General features: G+C 41.3%; 1 protein-coding gene across 1 annotated transcript in view; it reads right to left on the bottom strand.

The window, feature by feature from the left end:
* Positions 1-3,620: 3,620 nt before the first annotated feature.
* The window catches only part of Atp6ap2 (ATPase H+ transporting accessory protein 2), a 31,743-nt gene continuing 19,880 nt past the window's right edge, over positions 3,621-15,483 (bottom strand). Inside the window, exons 5-9 of the mRNA XM_048461382.3 lie at positions 15,112-15,249; positions 13,883-13,936; positions 12,748-12,897; positions 10,658-10,777; positions 3,621-5,391 (exon numbers count right to left, since the gene is read on the bottom strand). Coding sequence (XP_048317339.1) covers positions 5,200-5,391; positions 10,658-10,777; positions 12,748-12,897; positions 13,883-13,936; positions 15,112-15,249 — 654 coding nt within the window. The 3' untranslated portion in view covers positions 3,621-5,199. The remainder of the gene's footprint in view (positions 5,392-10,657; positions 10,778-12,747; positions 12,898-13,882; positions 13,937-15,111; positions 15,250-15,483) is intronic.

Raw genomic sequence — 15,483 nt, 5'->3', positions numbered from 1 at the left:
GCTTTCTTTTTTGTTTTTGTTTTATTTATTTATTTACTTTTGGTTTTTCAAGACAGGGTTTCACTGTAGCTTTGGAGCCTGTCCTGGAACTAGCTCTTGTAGACCAGGCTGGCCTCAAACTCACAGAGATCCACCTGCCTCTGCCTCCTTAGTGCTGGGATTAAAGGCGTGCGCCACCACCGCCCGGCTTGCAGAAGCTTTCTAAAATATATTGGAGTCACCAAATAAAAGGGTGTCTTAGCTAGGGTTTCTATTGCCGTGAAAAGACACCATGAGCACAGCAACTCTTATAAAGAAAGCATTTAACTGTGGTGGCTCACTTACAGTTCAGAGGTTCAGTTCCTCATGGTAGGGAGCACGGCAGCATGCAGGCAGGCACAGTGCTGGACAAACAGCCGAGTGTCCTACATCTTGCAGGCAACAGGAAGTAGACAGATTCACTGGGTGGTATCCTGAGTATATGAAATGTCAAAGCCCATCCCACAGTGACACAAATCCTCCAACAAGGCCATCCTCACTCCAACAAAGCCACACCTCCAAGCAGTGACACTCCCTATGAGAACATGGGGTTATAGGGGCCAATTACATCCAAACTACTACACAGGGCAAACAATGCCCCAACTAGACACCTTTTGCCAAGTGAAACCTCAAGAACCAGGAATGGCTTACATCTAGTGTAGATCACGCAGTGGCATGCACTCAGGTGGTCAGGCTTGGCAGCAAATGCCTTTACCATTTCTCTCGCCCCATATCTTCGATTTAATCATGAGCAAACATCAAACCCAAATTGGAAGGCATTCCCAGATTAAAGATGACCAAGCAGACATGACAACTGGACTGGACCCCAAGCTAGGAGGAGGACATTAGGACAACCGACAAAGCTGAAGCGGAAGTCCGTGCCTTTGCTCACAAGTGAGACACCATTAATGGGCACAATGGGGAGGCAGAGTTCCTGGAAGGCAGCGCTGGTAGGATTTGTATTTATGAAGCACCCATATACTTACAATGTGCTTCCCACCTATTGCCATTCCCACAAAGCTGGGGTCTAGCCACCTGCATTACAAAGATTAAAAACTGATTCTAAGACTCAGGGATTTGCTCCAAATTGGCCAGCTAGTAAGTGAAGGTACAAATTCCATCTACCTTTGTGGCTGCAATGTATTTCATCATGGTATGATTCTAACAGCCTTGGCTCACTGTGGTTCTCAAAACAAACTGTCACAGAAAGGTTCAGGTGGGGGAGGAGGGGAAACCTCAAACAAAACAACAAAAAAACTTGCCAAAATCTAAGGTTAGAAGGCCTTCTGTCAGGGCATAGCCATTTGACAGTGGAAAGAAATTGCTAGAGTTGGTTTTGTTTTGTTTCTCGGTTTTTTGACCGACACCTGCTTTGTAACCCTGCTGGATTCAAACTTGGGTGATCTTCCTGCTATAGCTTCCTGAGCATTGGGGTAACAGGTGTAGTCAAGAGGGGAAGCCAGAAACTGGCTGCACAGGCTGCTCAGGGTCTTGAGGCCACGCCAACCTTACCACATCTCTCCTAGAACTAACCCCCTTCCTCCCGCTTCCTCACATGCCGGCCCCTTTTAGCCTCACTGCCCAGTACTTTACTCAGAATATAAGTTACCCTACACACGGGAGACAAAGAAGCCAAAATTATAAAAACAAAAAACTCTACTGTATTGGGGCTCTGACTTTGAGGGTGGACATGATAAACTGTTTCTTGCAAGAGCCCTGGCCTCTGATAACAAAGCCTCTACCACCACCAATATGAGTAGCCCATGAAATTGTTAGGAAGTTTATAGACTGCAGATAAAAGCTCAATTGCTAAAGTACTTGCCTAGCATGTGTGGGGCCCTGGGTTCAATCCCCAGAACTGCAAGAAAACAAAGAACAAAGAATTGTTGGGCAAAAAGTCAGTTTGTGCAGCTGGGTATGAGTGCAGGAGCACATTCCCACAAAATCCCAGCACTCAGGAGGGAGGGGCAGGAGGATCAGGAGGGTCAAGGTCAGTCTCTCTTTATATTTACACACACACACACACACACACACACACACACACACACACACACACCCCGTTTGAAGCTAACCTGAACTATTTGAGACCCCTGTCTCAAAGCAAAAAGGCTCCTGAGCTGGTCATGGCGGCGCCACTCTCCTGTAATCCCAGCATTCAGGAGGCTAAAGTAGGAGGGTGGCTCACACAATCCAGCATAAATTACATAATGAGACCATGTCTCAGAAAAAGTTTTGGCTCCCAACAAATCGGGGTCGGGGTGTGAGAGAAAAAGATAGAGCTGCAGAAAATCAAAACTGGTTGTTATCCTTTGGGGTTAGGCAGTGATATTTACCACATGTAAACCTCAAAGATTTTCTACAGCTGGGCTCGCCTACCAACACAATGAGAACTGAGACAGGAGTCCACCTAAGTCTGCCTGCCCTGCCTCTCACAATCTCCACTGTGATTTATGTTCCCGAACAAATTAGACTTAATTTCAGAGCAAATCATCAGCAACAGGTATAATAATCTTGGCAGAACATTTATTTTAATTAATTGCTTTCTGCCTAATGTAGGTAGAAGGATACTGGTGCCATTTACCCTATAAGGATTAGTGTTGTCATGTAGCTCATTTTTCTTCCCCTAGAACTTAGTCTCATCAGTTTTAAATTCCAAAGACATTGGTTTACTTCATATTTAACCATAACAGTCTAACTTCTATGGCAAAGTTTATGACAGACACTTGTGAAAGAAAAATAGATCCTGAGAACCTTGCTGTATGAGAGATTCCTGCTTCTGTCCACAAGTCCTGTCAGGTAACCCGAGAGGGTCAGATGGGAACTGAATGACTCTCACCCCCACAGACCCGTCGAGGGGTACGTGTGTAGAACACGTGCATGCTTCCACAGACCCATCGAGGGGTACGCGTGTAGAACACGTGCATGCTTCTACAGACCCGTCGAGGGGTACGCGTGTAGAACACGTGCATGCTTCCACAGACCCGTCGAGGGGTACGCGTGTAGAACACGTGTGAGCTTTTAGAATAGTGTTGACTCTTTCTCCATGAAGCTATCAATTTCACTCTCACTTAACTTCGATGAAAGGCAAAAAGAAAAATAATCCCTCCACTGAATGGAAATTTAACATATAACTGTCCAAACCACCTGGCAGTAAGTGCTAGAAAACAAAATAAATACTGTCCCTTTTAAGAGTTGCCATGCTCAGTGTTGTCTAGAAAGGAGCTGCTGACTGTTTCTAAAGATGCAGAATCGGCTACAACTGAACTAAGGAGGACTTCTGGCAGAGGGTGCTTGCTACACAATACAAACATGAAATTAAAATTTCAAATACATGTGTTTTAGGAAACAAAATTGTAACCATAATTCCTCACCTTAGAAAGCCCTTTCTTTTCTAACCAATTGCTTGTTCATCTTTTAAAATGCTACTGGAAAATTTAATCCTTTCCTACACAGTCAAGTGTGAATTTATCATGTATGCTACACAAGTTCAATAATAAGAATGGAATTAAAATACCTTCTTTATATTGGTACAGAGTCTCGGGAGGCAATGAGAATAGCAAATGGAGAAAACAGTATGGACCCTTCGTATAATAAACAGCCAGTTCTGATGAAATAACAGCCTGTTTAATTAGGTTTTTACAATATAAATTTAGAATTGCGAATACACAGATTTTGAATCATTAAGTTTATTTGTCACTCTATATATTGGTCCGTTTCCACATGAACAGTGGTAATCATCCACTTCCACCTAATATTCTATACAACAAAGCTGTATCACACACAAATCAGAGTAACTTCACAGGGGGAAAAGTTAAGGAAATAAAAATATTTTATATTCATGCTTCAAGATATCCCCCACAGATGTTTTTGTATATCTAATTACAAGCATCTATACTCCATAAAGCTATTCTCTTCTGAAATCAACACAATATTTTTAATATTTTTAATATCTCTACTAAACCACACAGATCACCAAACTTGCAGAAGAGATTAAAAACAGCTACTCTGCCAATCACACACACACACACTTTCAAAACTAAGCGATTGTATAAGCATATCCAGTATTTTTGGGCTACTCTTAGTTAAAACCTTCCCTCCTGTCTCAGAGATATTTACATCAGATTAAGACATTTACAAATAGTTCATAGTGAATAACAGCTGAACTAGGATTTATCTGTCCTGTGCAAGGAACTCAAGCATTTGAAAGCTTCTAAGAAACCCAGTGCATTCTCCAACACGAATAACACAACTACTCTAAGTGGTTTACATTTCCTTCAGTGCATATTTCCAAATGTATTAAATGGAATGAAATTACGTTATTACATGGCTATAATAACAATATTTGAACATCTTATGGAATCTACATCACAATTCATTTGTGTTAACACTATAAACCACTCTAAGGAAACAACAGGCACACACAAAATAGAGAACAAAATCTATGTTTTCTTTAAAATAAATTTAAGGTATACCATCTACTTTAATCCATACTAAAAGATATGCTTTAACAGAACAGCCGGGAGTGGGAGGGTGTTGGGAGGAGGGGCAAAAATGGAAACTTTTATATTTTAATAAAAAAAAAAAGAAAAGAAAAGCCAAGCACAAACAAACCTGCATCTGAAAGAAAAGTCTCGATATTTGGTAAAAGGTAACAAAGCTTTTAATTTTATTTAATGAATAGGTTCTTATAACCGTGTATTGATTCCTAGAGACAATAAAAGTTATCTTGTAAAGGTGCTTTCAAGACAAAACTTAGGGCCCAATTTTCCTGTTTTAGTAGTTAAGATTCCAGGTGATATGATGTCTGTATAATTCTGCTTTGTATGATGCTAGAGAAGAACAGATTCAGACCACAGTTCCACCATTCTAAGGCGATGCTCAAGTCTGTGCTGTGTTCTGTACCTAGTTCTCAGAAACTGTAGAATCAGACGGTGAATGTTGAGCCATCTCTAGTTCAACATTTGAGTCTTTTACTCTCTGAGGGTTAAGAATGACTTGAAAGAGCTTTGGTTTTACTGTCTAAGACTATCAGTATTAATTATATTAGAAGTTAAACTAAGAAAATGTCAATTTAAACTCAATTTAAAATAAAAATCTCATTATGTGGTTTGAAAAATAATAAAAAAAAAACAGAACAGCCAATTCCCAAAACCTGTTGTCTAAGTGCAGCATAAGGAAAACTCAATCCATCCGAATCTTCTGGTTAGTCATCCTGTAAATGATGCTATCATATCCAGGATCCATATTCCAAATGTTGTAAGAGGTGATGATCACAGCCAAGGCCAAGCCGATCATAATCCACAGTACCAAGTTGAAAACCACTGAATACTCCAAATTATACTTATATGCAAGGTTATAGGGACTTGGGGAGGTCTACAATGAAGAAAGGAAAAAATAAAGAAGAAAGAACTTTAGGATTATAAAAATTATTCTGATTTAATGATTTAATGTCTATGATTTGCTCTCTAACAGACACTTAGGAATTTCTAAGTGGAGTAAAAGCTACCTATCTATCCTTGGAGGAGGCAGGAACGGGTTGCTTCCAAGACACTGGCGCTGCTGCTAAAAGAAGAAATCCAACCTCAGGAGAAGATTCAGCGGTAGCCAAGGCAACTGAAGGTGCGCAGATTCTGTGATCCAGTAAGCCTAGCCCCTGACAAAAACGTCTCTGTTTGTACCAAGAGACGTGTACAAGAATATCTTCAGCAGAACAGACAACTGTGGCATGTTCAGACAGTAGGGCACAGAGCAGTAAAATGACTCCGCTCCAGTGATCCCTTAAAATGACACCAAGCAAAGAACATCAAAACATGCACGCAGTATGGTTCCATTTGTACAGAATTCAAACCTGCATAAAATACTGAAGCACTATTTAAGACTAAATAGGCTGGGCATGGTAGACTGTACCTTCAATCCCAGTACTTAGGAGACAGAAGCAGGAGGATCTCTATGAGTTCAAGGTCTGGTCTATAATAGTGAGTTCCACGATAGCCAGGACTACATAAGAGACACCCTGCCACAGATAAATGAACAAATAAACATACACACACACACACACACACACACACACACACACACACATATATATATATATATATATATATATATATATATATATTCAAACTGTAAAGAAAGGGTGTCACATAAATACTAAGGATAAGGGGATGGCTCAGTGGTAGAGGCTTGCCTACAATGCCTGAAGGTCTGGGTCCATCCCTGGCACCATTTAAAAATAGGAGAGGGGGCAAGCTTAGGAAAAATACAGGAAAGAAAGAGGGATAAAATAAGGGGACCTGCCAAGAAAAAGCATTCTCTTCAAATGACACCTATAAGCAATGAAGACACTACTGACAAATTTCAGGTGGGAAGTAAGTGACAAGATCAGAATTGCTTTATAAAGAAAACTTAGCCTGGTGTGGCGGTAGTGGGGCATGACTTTAATCCCACCAATTAGGAGGCAGAGGCAAGTGAATCTCTGTGAGTTCCAGAAAAGCCTGGTCTACATTAGGGAGCTCCAGGAGAGCCCAGGCTCCCCAGAGAAACCCAGACTCAAAGCAAAAACAAAGATAGCCCATGACAGTGAGAGGAGGGTGTGGGCAGGGCCAGCTGGAAGCAGAGACAAGGTGGGAAACACGAGGGCGGTGCCTGGCAGTGTTCCAGGAGCTCCGCACCTGGCATGCTGTGCACACTCAGCAGGCAGCTCTTTAAGTCGCTGTTGCTGCTTTTCTTATTTTTCTGTGCTTAGGAACAAATCTAGAGCCTGTGTAGACTTGGCAAGTGTTCCACACAACCGAAGTCTTTTTTGTTGTTGCTGGTTATTGAGGTGGTTGACTTGCTACCCAGCCCTAGCTGGCCTGGCCCCCTGCCTCCACCTCCAGAATTCTGGAATTAGAGTTGGTGCCCTCATGCCTAGCTTAGTTACTTAAACTTTTGCCACTGCTTAAAGTAACAGAAGACTGATTTCAAGTGGAAGAGAGGAGACAATGGGCTCAAAGATATGTTGTATATTTTCCTGTGGGCAGCTCAAAGTTGACACGAGGATTTCACACCGTCAAGCACCTCTTTCTTGGATTTATGTACATTTACTAAATTGGTTTCATTTCACATCCATTTTGAGTGTATATGTATGCACAAAATTATTCAATCCTCACTACGACCTAATCTGAAACCATCACATACTCAGAGGAAACCTCACACAGGGGCTCTTGTCCTCTGTGAAGTAGGAGACACCAGTAGACAGTTAAGGGTACTGGAAACACAGGAGAGCAATGGGCACTGATGGCAGGTGCCCAATCAGACAGAAATGATATTCTAAGGACTGTTTCATACCCCAAAACATGCAATCTTGTTAATCAGTTCAAAGTGTTATTTTGTAGGTTATATCCATGTTATTTGATGTTTGTTGCTTCAGCTATACTGAACTCCATGTTTTATATTTTTGAGTTTGTGTTTGGGCAACTAGCTCTGGGGGTTCCCTCTGCATTGTGTACTGAGGGCATGGCCTAGTAGAGCAGAGGTTTTACATTTACTTCAGCTGGGAGCAGGTTTTCTGTTGACTTCTTGCTCAGAGACTTCCTAGGCAATATAAATTTAAGTCCCAAATCCAAACAAAGAGCCCTGGGGTTAACAATGCCCTGGGAACAGCCCTACTCCCGATACATACATGGACCATGGAGTGTCTCTCTGTTTCCTTTTGCTGGTGGGCAAACTATCACCGTTCCCTCTCACTGAAGGTGCAGCTCTTTTTTGCTCCCTAACTTTGTAGGGAAGTGTTAGTTCCAGTCTCACAGAAAGCCAAAGCCTCTTGGTAGCCCAGCTGGCAGCCTGATAACTACAGGCTCCTCCTTACTTTGGGGGACCCCTTATTTGAGAGTTGAGCTACGCATTTGAAACTGTTTATCTAGCACTTCTAGAGGTTTTATACTGGAAACTGGAGGAGAAGGAAGGAAGGAGTCCTGGCCAACAAAGCTGTTTGGACATTTTTTTAAAAAACAAAAACAAAAACAAAAACCAGTCTTGCTATGTAGCCTAACCTGACATTGAACTCAGCAATTCTCCTGCATCAGCTTTCTGCCATCATACCTGACTCTGAAATATAATCTAACCAGATACCCTTCCATCTCAGTTCAATCTGGAAGGCAATGATCTGCAGCCAGGCACGTCTAGACTGACTGGAATCGGTACTGGCTATATATAGTCCTTTTACTCCAGCTCCCACACTGATCCTTAAGACTGAGCATGGAGGACCGGGATTACAGTCTAGTAACATTCTAAACTGTGTGTTGCTATGAAGCATTTGGACCGCCCTCCCATCTCTGTCAAGTGTGCTGAGGCTTTGTGTGTGTATGTGTGAGACCATGTACCCAGACACACATTTTACCATGGCCATCAACCTTCTCTCTGGCCCTCTATGTCAGTGGTTCTCAACCTTCCTAATGCTGTGACCCTTTAATACAGTTCCTCAAGTGTTGACCGAGGTTTATGTCCCACAAGGTCCCACATCTGTTTACTCCCAAATAAAACCACAGAGGGCTACATTAATTATAAATTGATTGGCCTATTAGCTCAGGTTTCTTATTAACTCTTTTTTTCATTTTTATGATTTATTTATCTTTTATTTTATGTGCATTGCTGTGAAAGTGTCAGATCCCCTGGAACTGGATTTTCAGACAGTTGTGAGCTGCCATGTGAGTGCTGGGAATTGAACCCAGGTCCTCTGGAAGAGCAGTCAGTGTTCTTAACCGCTGAGCCATTTCTCCAGCCCCTTAACTCTTTTTTTTTTTAAGTGGCTGGAGAGACAGCCATGGATGCTGGGAACCGAACTCTTATATTTTTGATTGTGAGCCTAGCTTTTAACAGCTGAGCCATCTCTCCAGCCCTTTATTAACTCTTATAACTTATATTAGCCCATAATTCTTGTCTGTGTTAGCCACAAGGCTTGGTACCTTTTTGTCAAGGAAGTCACATCTTGTTTCCTCTGTGTCTGGTGGGACAATGGTTTTACCCTGTAAAGATTTGTTTCTTGTACTTGTTTAATAAAATGCTGATAGGCCCGTGACCAGGCAGGAAGTAGAGGTGCGGCAAGGAGAACAGGAGAATCTGCAGTTGACACAGAGGAAGTCAGACACAGAGCAAGCAAGATGAGAATGCCTTGTTGATAAAGGTACCAAGCCACATGGCTACACAGACAAGAATTATGGGCTAAGATGTAGAAATTAGTTAATAAGAAGCCTGAGCTAATAGGCCAACCAGTTTATGATTAATGTAGCCCTCTTTGGGACTGAAAGGCTGCAGAACCAGGTAGGACAGAAATTTCAGTCAACACTCAAGTGTGGTGACCCCAACCATAAAATTATTTGCTACTTCATAACTGCCATGTTACTACTGTTATGTATTATAATGTAAATATCTATGTCTTCTTATGGTCTCGGGGAACCCCCGTGAAAGGGTCATTCCACCTCCAAGGGGTTGTGCCCCAGGCTGAGAACTACCCACTGTTCTATGTACTTTCAGTCAAAGCAAGATCCATTCTGAGCTAAATCAAAATTATAAAGAGGTGTATGCAGAGGGTTCCAGAAAATGAGGGACTGGGGCACAAAAGGAATGTCTGTAGAAAAACAGAATCCATGGGCTGAGAGAAACACATTATTCTCTTGCATTAGCTTCTGACGGCTTCTTAACATTAATAATCTTACCAGTGTTGACAGGCTTACTTTCACTGCCAGCTCAAGAATTTAGATCACCTGATGGCAAGCCCAGGGAACCTAGTATCCCTGGCAAAAGCACAAACCTAGGTGAACAGAAAACCTAAGTTTTCAATGAAATTCTTTCTGGTTTATTAACTTGTCATTCATGTCACCTATAAGTAATATAGAATTTCGCCCTTTGTTTTTCTGGGTTACTTTTTTATTTTGTTTTTTTCCTGTAGGGAGGTTATTATTGAGAAAGGATATAGCCCAGGCTGACCTCAAACTCATTACTAGTCAAGATGACCTTGAACTCCTGAGCCTCTTGTCTTTACCTCCCAAGTGTTTCAGGATTTCTAATGTTTTAATTACATTTTATTTATTTTGTGTGTGCAATGTTTGTAAGTGTGTGGGTATGGAGGTAAGAGGACAATTTCCAAGAGTCCCTTTGTCTCCTTCTATCATGCGGGTCCCAAGAATAGAAGAACCCAGTGAGCGACCTTGCCAGTAGCCCAGGGTGTGTGTTTCTCTCTCTCTCTCTCTCTCTCTCTCTCTCTCTCTCTCTCTCTCTCTCTTTCTCTCTCTCGATTTTTTTCGAGACAGGTTTTCTCTGTAGCTTTAGAGCCTGTCCTGGAACTAGCTCTTGTAGACCAGGCTGGTCTCTAACTCACAGAGATCCACCTGCCTCTGCCTCCTGAGTGCTGGGATTAAAGGCATGCGCCACCACTGCCTGGCTCCAGGTTTTATTCTTTTTGTTTTGTTTTTCTTTGTGTAGCTCTGATTGTCTTGGAATTCATTCTATAGACCACGTTGGCCTCAAACTCACAGAGATCCTCCTGTCTCTGCCTCCTGAGTGCTAGGATTAAAGGCATGTGCCACCATTGCCTGGCACAGGGTTTTACTCTTTAAAGTAAATTAATCTCACAGTTTTAGAACAGGATCTAAAAACATACCTCTTGTTTTGCCTCAAGGATGGTCCTTGACTTCCTCACAAGGGATGTGTCAAATGATTTGACAGTCACTAACTCTACCACTGCGTTCCCACCATAGAGACTGTACATGTCATCTGCAAACTGAAAGTCAGTGATTAACATCATGATCAATGGCAAAATATATACATTTTGTTTACATTTGTATTTTTGGTTAAGAAAAATTTCATAAAACTGTTCCTTGGTATCCAGAGGGGACTGGTTCTAGAACTTCTACAAATTATAAGCTCTTATGTGAAAGTGCACAGTATTTGCATAGAACCTCTGTGTGGCATTCTGTATACCCTAAATTACCACTAGAAGATATATACCACTTAACATTATTGAAATGCTATGTGGATAGTTGTTATACTATATTGATTAGGGACTGATAGCAAGAATTATGGATATAAATCTCAAAATATATAGACATTGTGGAATGGATAGACTAGCTAGTTAACATATAGAGTACCTCACATACTGATCATTTTTGTGACTGGTCAAATATGTATTTGTTAAAATTATTTGTAGCTTTATAAGTAATTACATAGCATATAATATCAATACATATCAATACAAATATGTATAAGCTTTAACGCACAGTATCTAAAATAGGAAACCCTTACTGGTTTGCTTATGTTAAAACATTCAGTAAAGAGTTAAATCTTGGGCTGGAGAGATGGCTCAGCGGTTAAGAGCATTGCCTGCTCTTCCAAAGGTCCTGAGTTCAATTCCCAGCAACCACATGGTGGCACACTACCATCTGTAATGAGGTCTGGTGCCCTCTTCTGGTCTTCAGGCATACACACAGACAGAATATTATATACATAATAAATAAATAAATATTTTAAAAAAGAGTTAAATCTTAATATACATGCAAATAGCAGGGTGGTGGTGGCACACACCTTTAGTCCCAGCACTTGGGAGGCCGATGCAGGTGAATCTCTGTGAGTTCAAGGCCAGCCTGGTCTACACAGTGAGTACCAGGGCAGCTACACGAGAAACCCTGTCTCAAAAAACCAAAAATAAATAAATAAATAAATAAAATTGGAGATTGAACTTGATGGCATATAAATTTGGGAATGAAAGCAGAAAGGGAAAGTCAAGAAATCTGTCCAAGTGGTCTTTTGTTAATCATGGACCTTACAGAAATTTATGAATGAAGCCACAATAAAGAGATATAATTTCCATTTATTAATAAACTCCCATTTATTACAGATCAGTGGTGTAAAGGCTACTGTGCTAGTATGCAACTTCATTAGCTCATAGTGCTGAGTGAGGATTTCAGATGGGTGGTGATGAAACCATTCTAGAGATGGACACTGGGGATGGTTTTGCACAGCACATGAATATACTTAACACCACTGAGGAAGATTTAAGAGTGCTTAAAATGGTATGCTTTAGTTATAGATATTGTTAGGGTCCACAAACACACAATGCTGCCATTGCTAGTATTGGAAAGAGATTCCCATTGGAAAGACAAGACACACACTTTTGTTTTTTATTTTGTTTTGTTTTTACTGAGGATTGTTTGATTTTGATCTTTTGAGACAGGGTCTTAACATGTATCCCAGGGAGGGCTCAAACTTGTGATTCCCCTGCCATCACCTCCAAGTGCTGGGATTATGGACATGTACCATCTTCTCCCAATACACACTTCTGACCCTACACCCTTCTTTTGTTATGATGGTGGTTGGGAATTGAACTTAAGGCCTTGTATATGCTAGGTGAGCACTCTAACCCTGACCTATGTTCCCAATCCTACCCCTACACTATTCTTAGACATAAACAGAGAATCTTCAAAGCAAGTCAAGAAAAACTTCAACTGGACTGGGGGTGTGGCTCAGTGCTAGACTGCTTGCTAATCAGAGTTCCACCCCTGCACAGAGGAAAAAGAAAAGACTTCAATCGACAGCATTCCACAAAAGATGTTTCCATAAAGAGTCTAACCTCTCTTATATTGTTTTTCTGTAGAAAAAAACCAGAATCTATGGGATGATAGAAGCACATTATTCTCTTGCATTAGTTTCTGATGGCTTCTTAACATTAATAATCTTACCAGCATTGGTATTTACCTTTTGGAGAGCATCCACAAGGATCCTAGAAGCATCCCTGAACTGTTCAGAGTCTTCCCCATAGCGCTTCCCAAGTTCATCCAATCCCGCCAGCTCCAATGAATACAAGTCGGGAGAATGATCCTTGGCTAGATGCTTATGACGAGACAACTTAGAACAGATAACAGAAGTGAGATGCAAAATAAACCAAATGAAGTTTTACATCAGAATTAAATGAGACTGCCATAGGACCACACCAGTGCACTGCAGCACAAAAACAGTTTAAAATGGCAGCGAAGGGAACTTCTTTAAATGGGTTTCTGATAAATCCGATACAAATCTCATTGCTTAATTTTAAAAACTTAAGATATGATCCCAACACTCGGGAGGTAGAGGCAGGAAGATCTCTGAGTTAAGGCCACCCTGTTCTACAGAGTGAGTTCCAGGGCAGCCAGGGCTATACAGAGAAATCCTGTCTTGAAAAACCAAAAACCAAAAGCAAACAAATAAACAAAGCAAGCTTGGATATGAGACCAGGTATGAAGCAATAACTGCTTGGGCTGATATAATGCTAGGAATTCATGAACCAGGTCTTCCTCCTGCATATTCTCCCAGAGCTCACTGGTCTCTAGCACTAAGCTTTCAAACTTCTTGAACCAAGCCCTGATAAAAAAGGTTTGAAAAACAACTTCAGAAGCTAGCAGATAGCTAAGCAGATCTATGTCAGTCTTGAGAATGATTTTGAAAAGCATTCACCAAAAGATAACTTGCAGATCAATTGTTTTCCTTTTGACTCAGTTAACGCTATTAATTGTCCAAACTGTTGTTCTTATTTTTGATCCACAGCTATAGACACAGGAATTAAGTCTCAGTGTCTGACAAGAAATGGATGACCAAGCTACAGCAACACTGGGATAGTTTTATTCCCCGGGCTATGTTCTTTGAGGAGTTATGGCCTCTCCTGAGGGCGGACATGTAAAAGAAATGGCCACTAACATGAGATGGAATTCAGCATTCCCACCGTCACCATTTTCTCAGTTTTCATGGAATCATAAATCTGGGGCATGCTTAAACTTTTGAACTGGCCTCATTTTCATTTCAGAATTTTCTAGGAAACAAAACAGACAGACCTTGAAAGCTCGAGCAGCCTACTTACCAAGCTCGAAATATCATGTAGCACTTGCAGCTCCGAAAGGAAGAGCAGGTCAGCCTTCAGAGACCAAAAAGTGGGCATTACTTGAAATGCACACTAGAGGGATGTACTGCCATTTAGCAAGTAAAGTTATAACATACTAGGAATACTGATCAAGTAAATTTATATTATTTTCCTTCCCTTGGTAGATTTACCATAATTGAAACTTGAGGCAGTTTGGTGGTAGAGAATTATCCAGCACCAGGAAAAAACGTATATAAAACATTTCCTAACAAACAGGTGATGGCCACTCCCTAGTACAGTGACCACTACTAACCAGATCTAAGTTTTACTTCCGATAGAACCACATCCGAGCATCCACACTACTGTGGTTTGTCCTCAGGGGATGGAGGGATCCTATACTACCATAGGATCCTATAAGCTTACTTACTTGCCTTGAACAAGTTCCGAAGCAAAGACTTAAGAACAGTGGTTCCTAGCTCCCTACAATAGCTATAATGGACAAGAGCCAAAAGTAGGGATGGCTGTCAGGTGTGGTGGTACATGCCCTTTAAACCCCAGGACCCAAGAAAGACAGGCAGGCAGATCTTTGTGAGTTTAAGGTGAGCCTCATTTACATTAGTAAGTTCCAGTCCAGCCAGGCCTACATAGTAACTATATCTCAAAAAACAAAAACAAAACAAACAAACAAAAACAATATAGGAGTGTCTCTCTCTCTACTGCAACATCCTGAAAAATGTGATTACTTATTAGCAATGGCTATGAATAATGGAATTAGGTCACCAGGTCTGCACAGCTCAACCAGCTACCAAGAAGACTGGTTGGTGGCTTGTCTGGATCAACCGGCAACACTGGTATGAGAATGTAAAAGTATTTACTAAAGTGAAACTCAGGCCAGCACTGGTGGTGCACACCTTTAATCTCAGCACACGGGAAGCAGAGGCAGATGGGTCTCCGTGAGTTCGAAGCCAGCCTGGTCTACAAAGTGAGTTTCAGGACAGCCAGAGTCACACAGAGAAACCCTGTCTCAAAAAACCAAAAAAAAAAAACCAAAAAAAGAAAGAAAAGAAAAAAAATGCAACTCAGAAAAACCAACAGAAGGAAGAATGTTCTCCAGTAGGAAATGTGCCCAGTTCTCTACCACTTTCAGTCATGCTAAAGTTTCAAGTAGCATATGGAATGGGAATTTAATAATGCCATTCATTTGTTCACTCAACAATTGAACCACTTACTTCATTATTCCTACTCAGAGAATTGAGGGGAAGAGAGTTGAGAACGGAGTTTTCTTGAAACAGACGATTACGTAGTTGCCGTAATGTGACTGAAAGGTCTTCAAAAACGGAGTTTGCTTTCCCCACCATATATACTCTCTACAAGAAGAATCCAGAACTCTGGGTTAACCGCCTGGTGTAGGAGGTCCTTCTGTCTTTGTGTTGCTTTCATTGGTTAATAAAGAAACTGCTTTGGGCCTGTTGATAGGGCAGAACTTAGGTAGGCGGAGAAGACAGAACTGAATCCTGGGAGGAAGAAAGCAGAGTCAGAGAGACTCCATGGATCCGCCAGTGACAGACACTGGGAATTTTACCTGGTAAGCCACTGCCATG

Source organism: Myodes glareolus, chromosome X (genome assembly GCF_982192425.1).
Source record: "Myodes glareolus chromosome X, mMyoGla1.1, whole genome shotgun sequence".
NCBI lineage: Eukaryota > Metazoa > Chordata > Mammalia > Rodentia > Cricetidae > Myodes > Myodes glareolus.
This window is presented reverse-complemented; position numbering and strand designations above follow the sequence as displayed.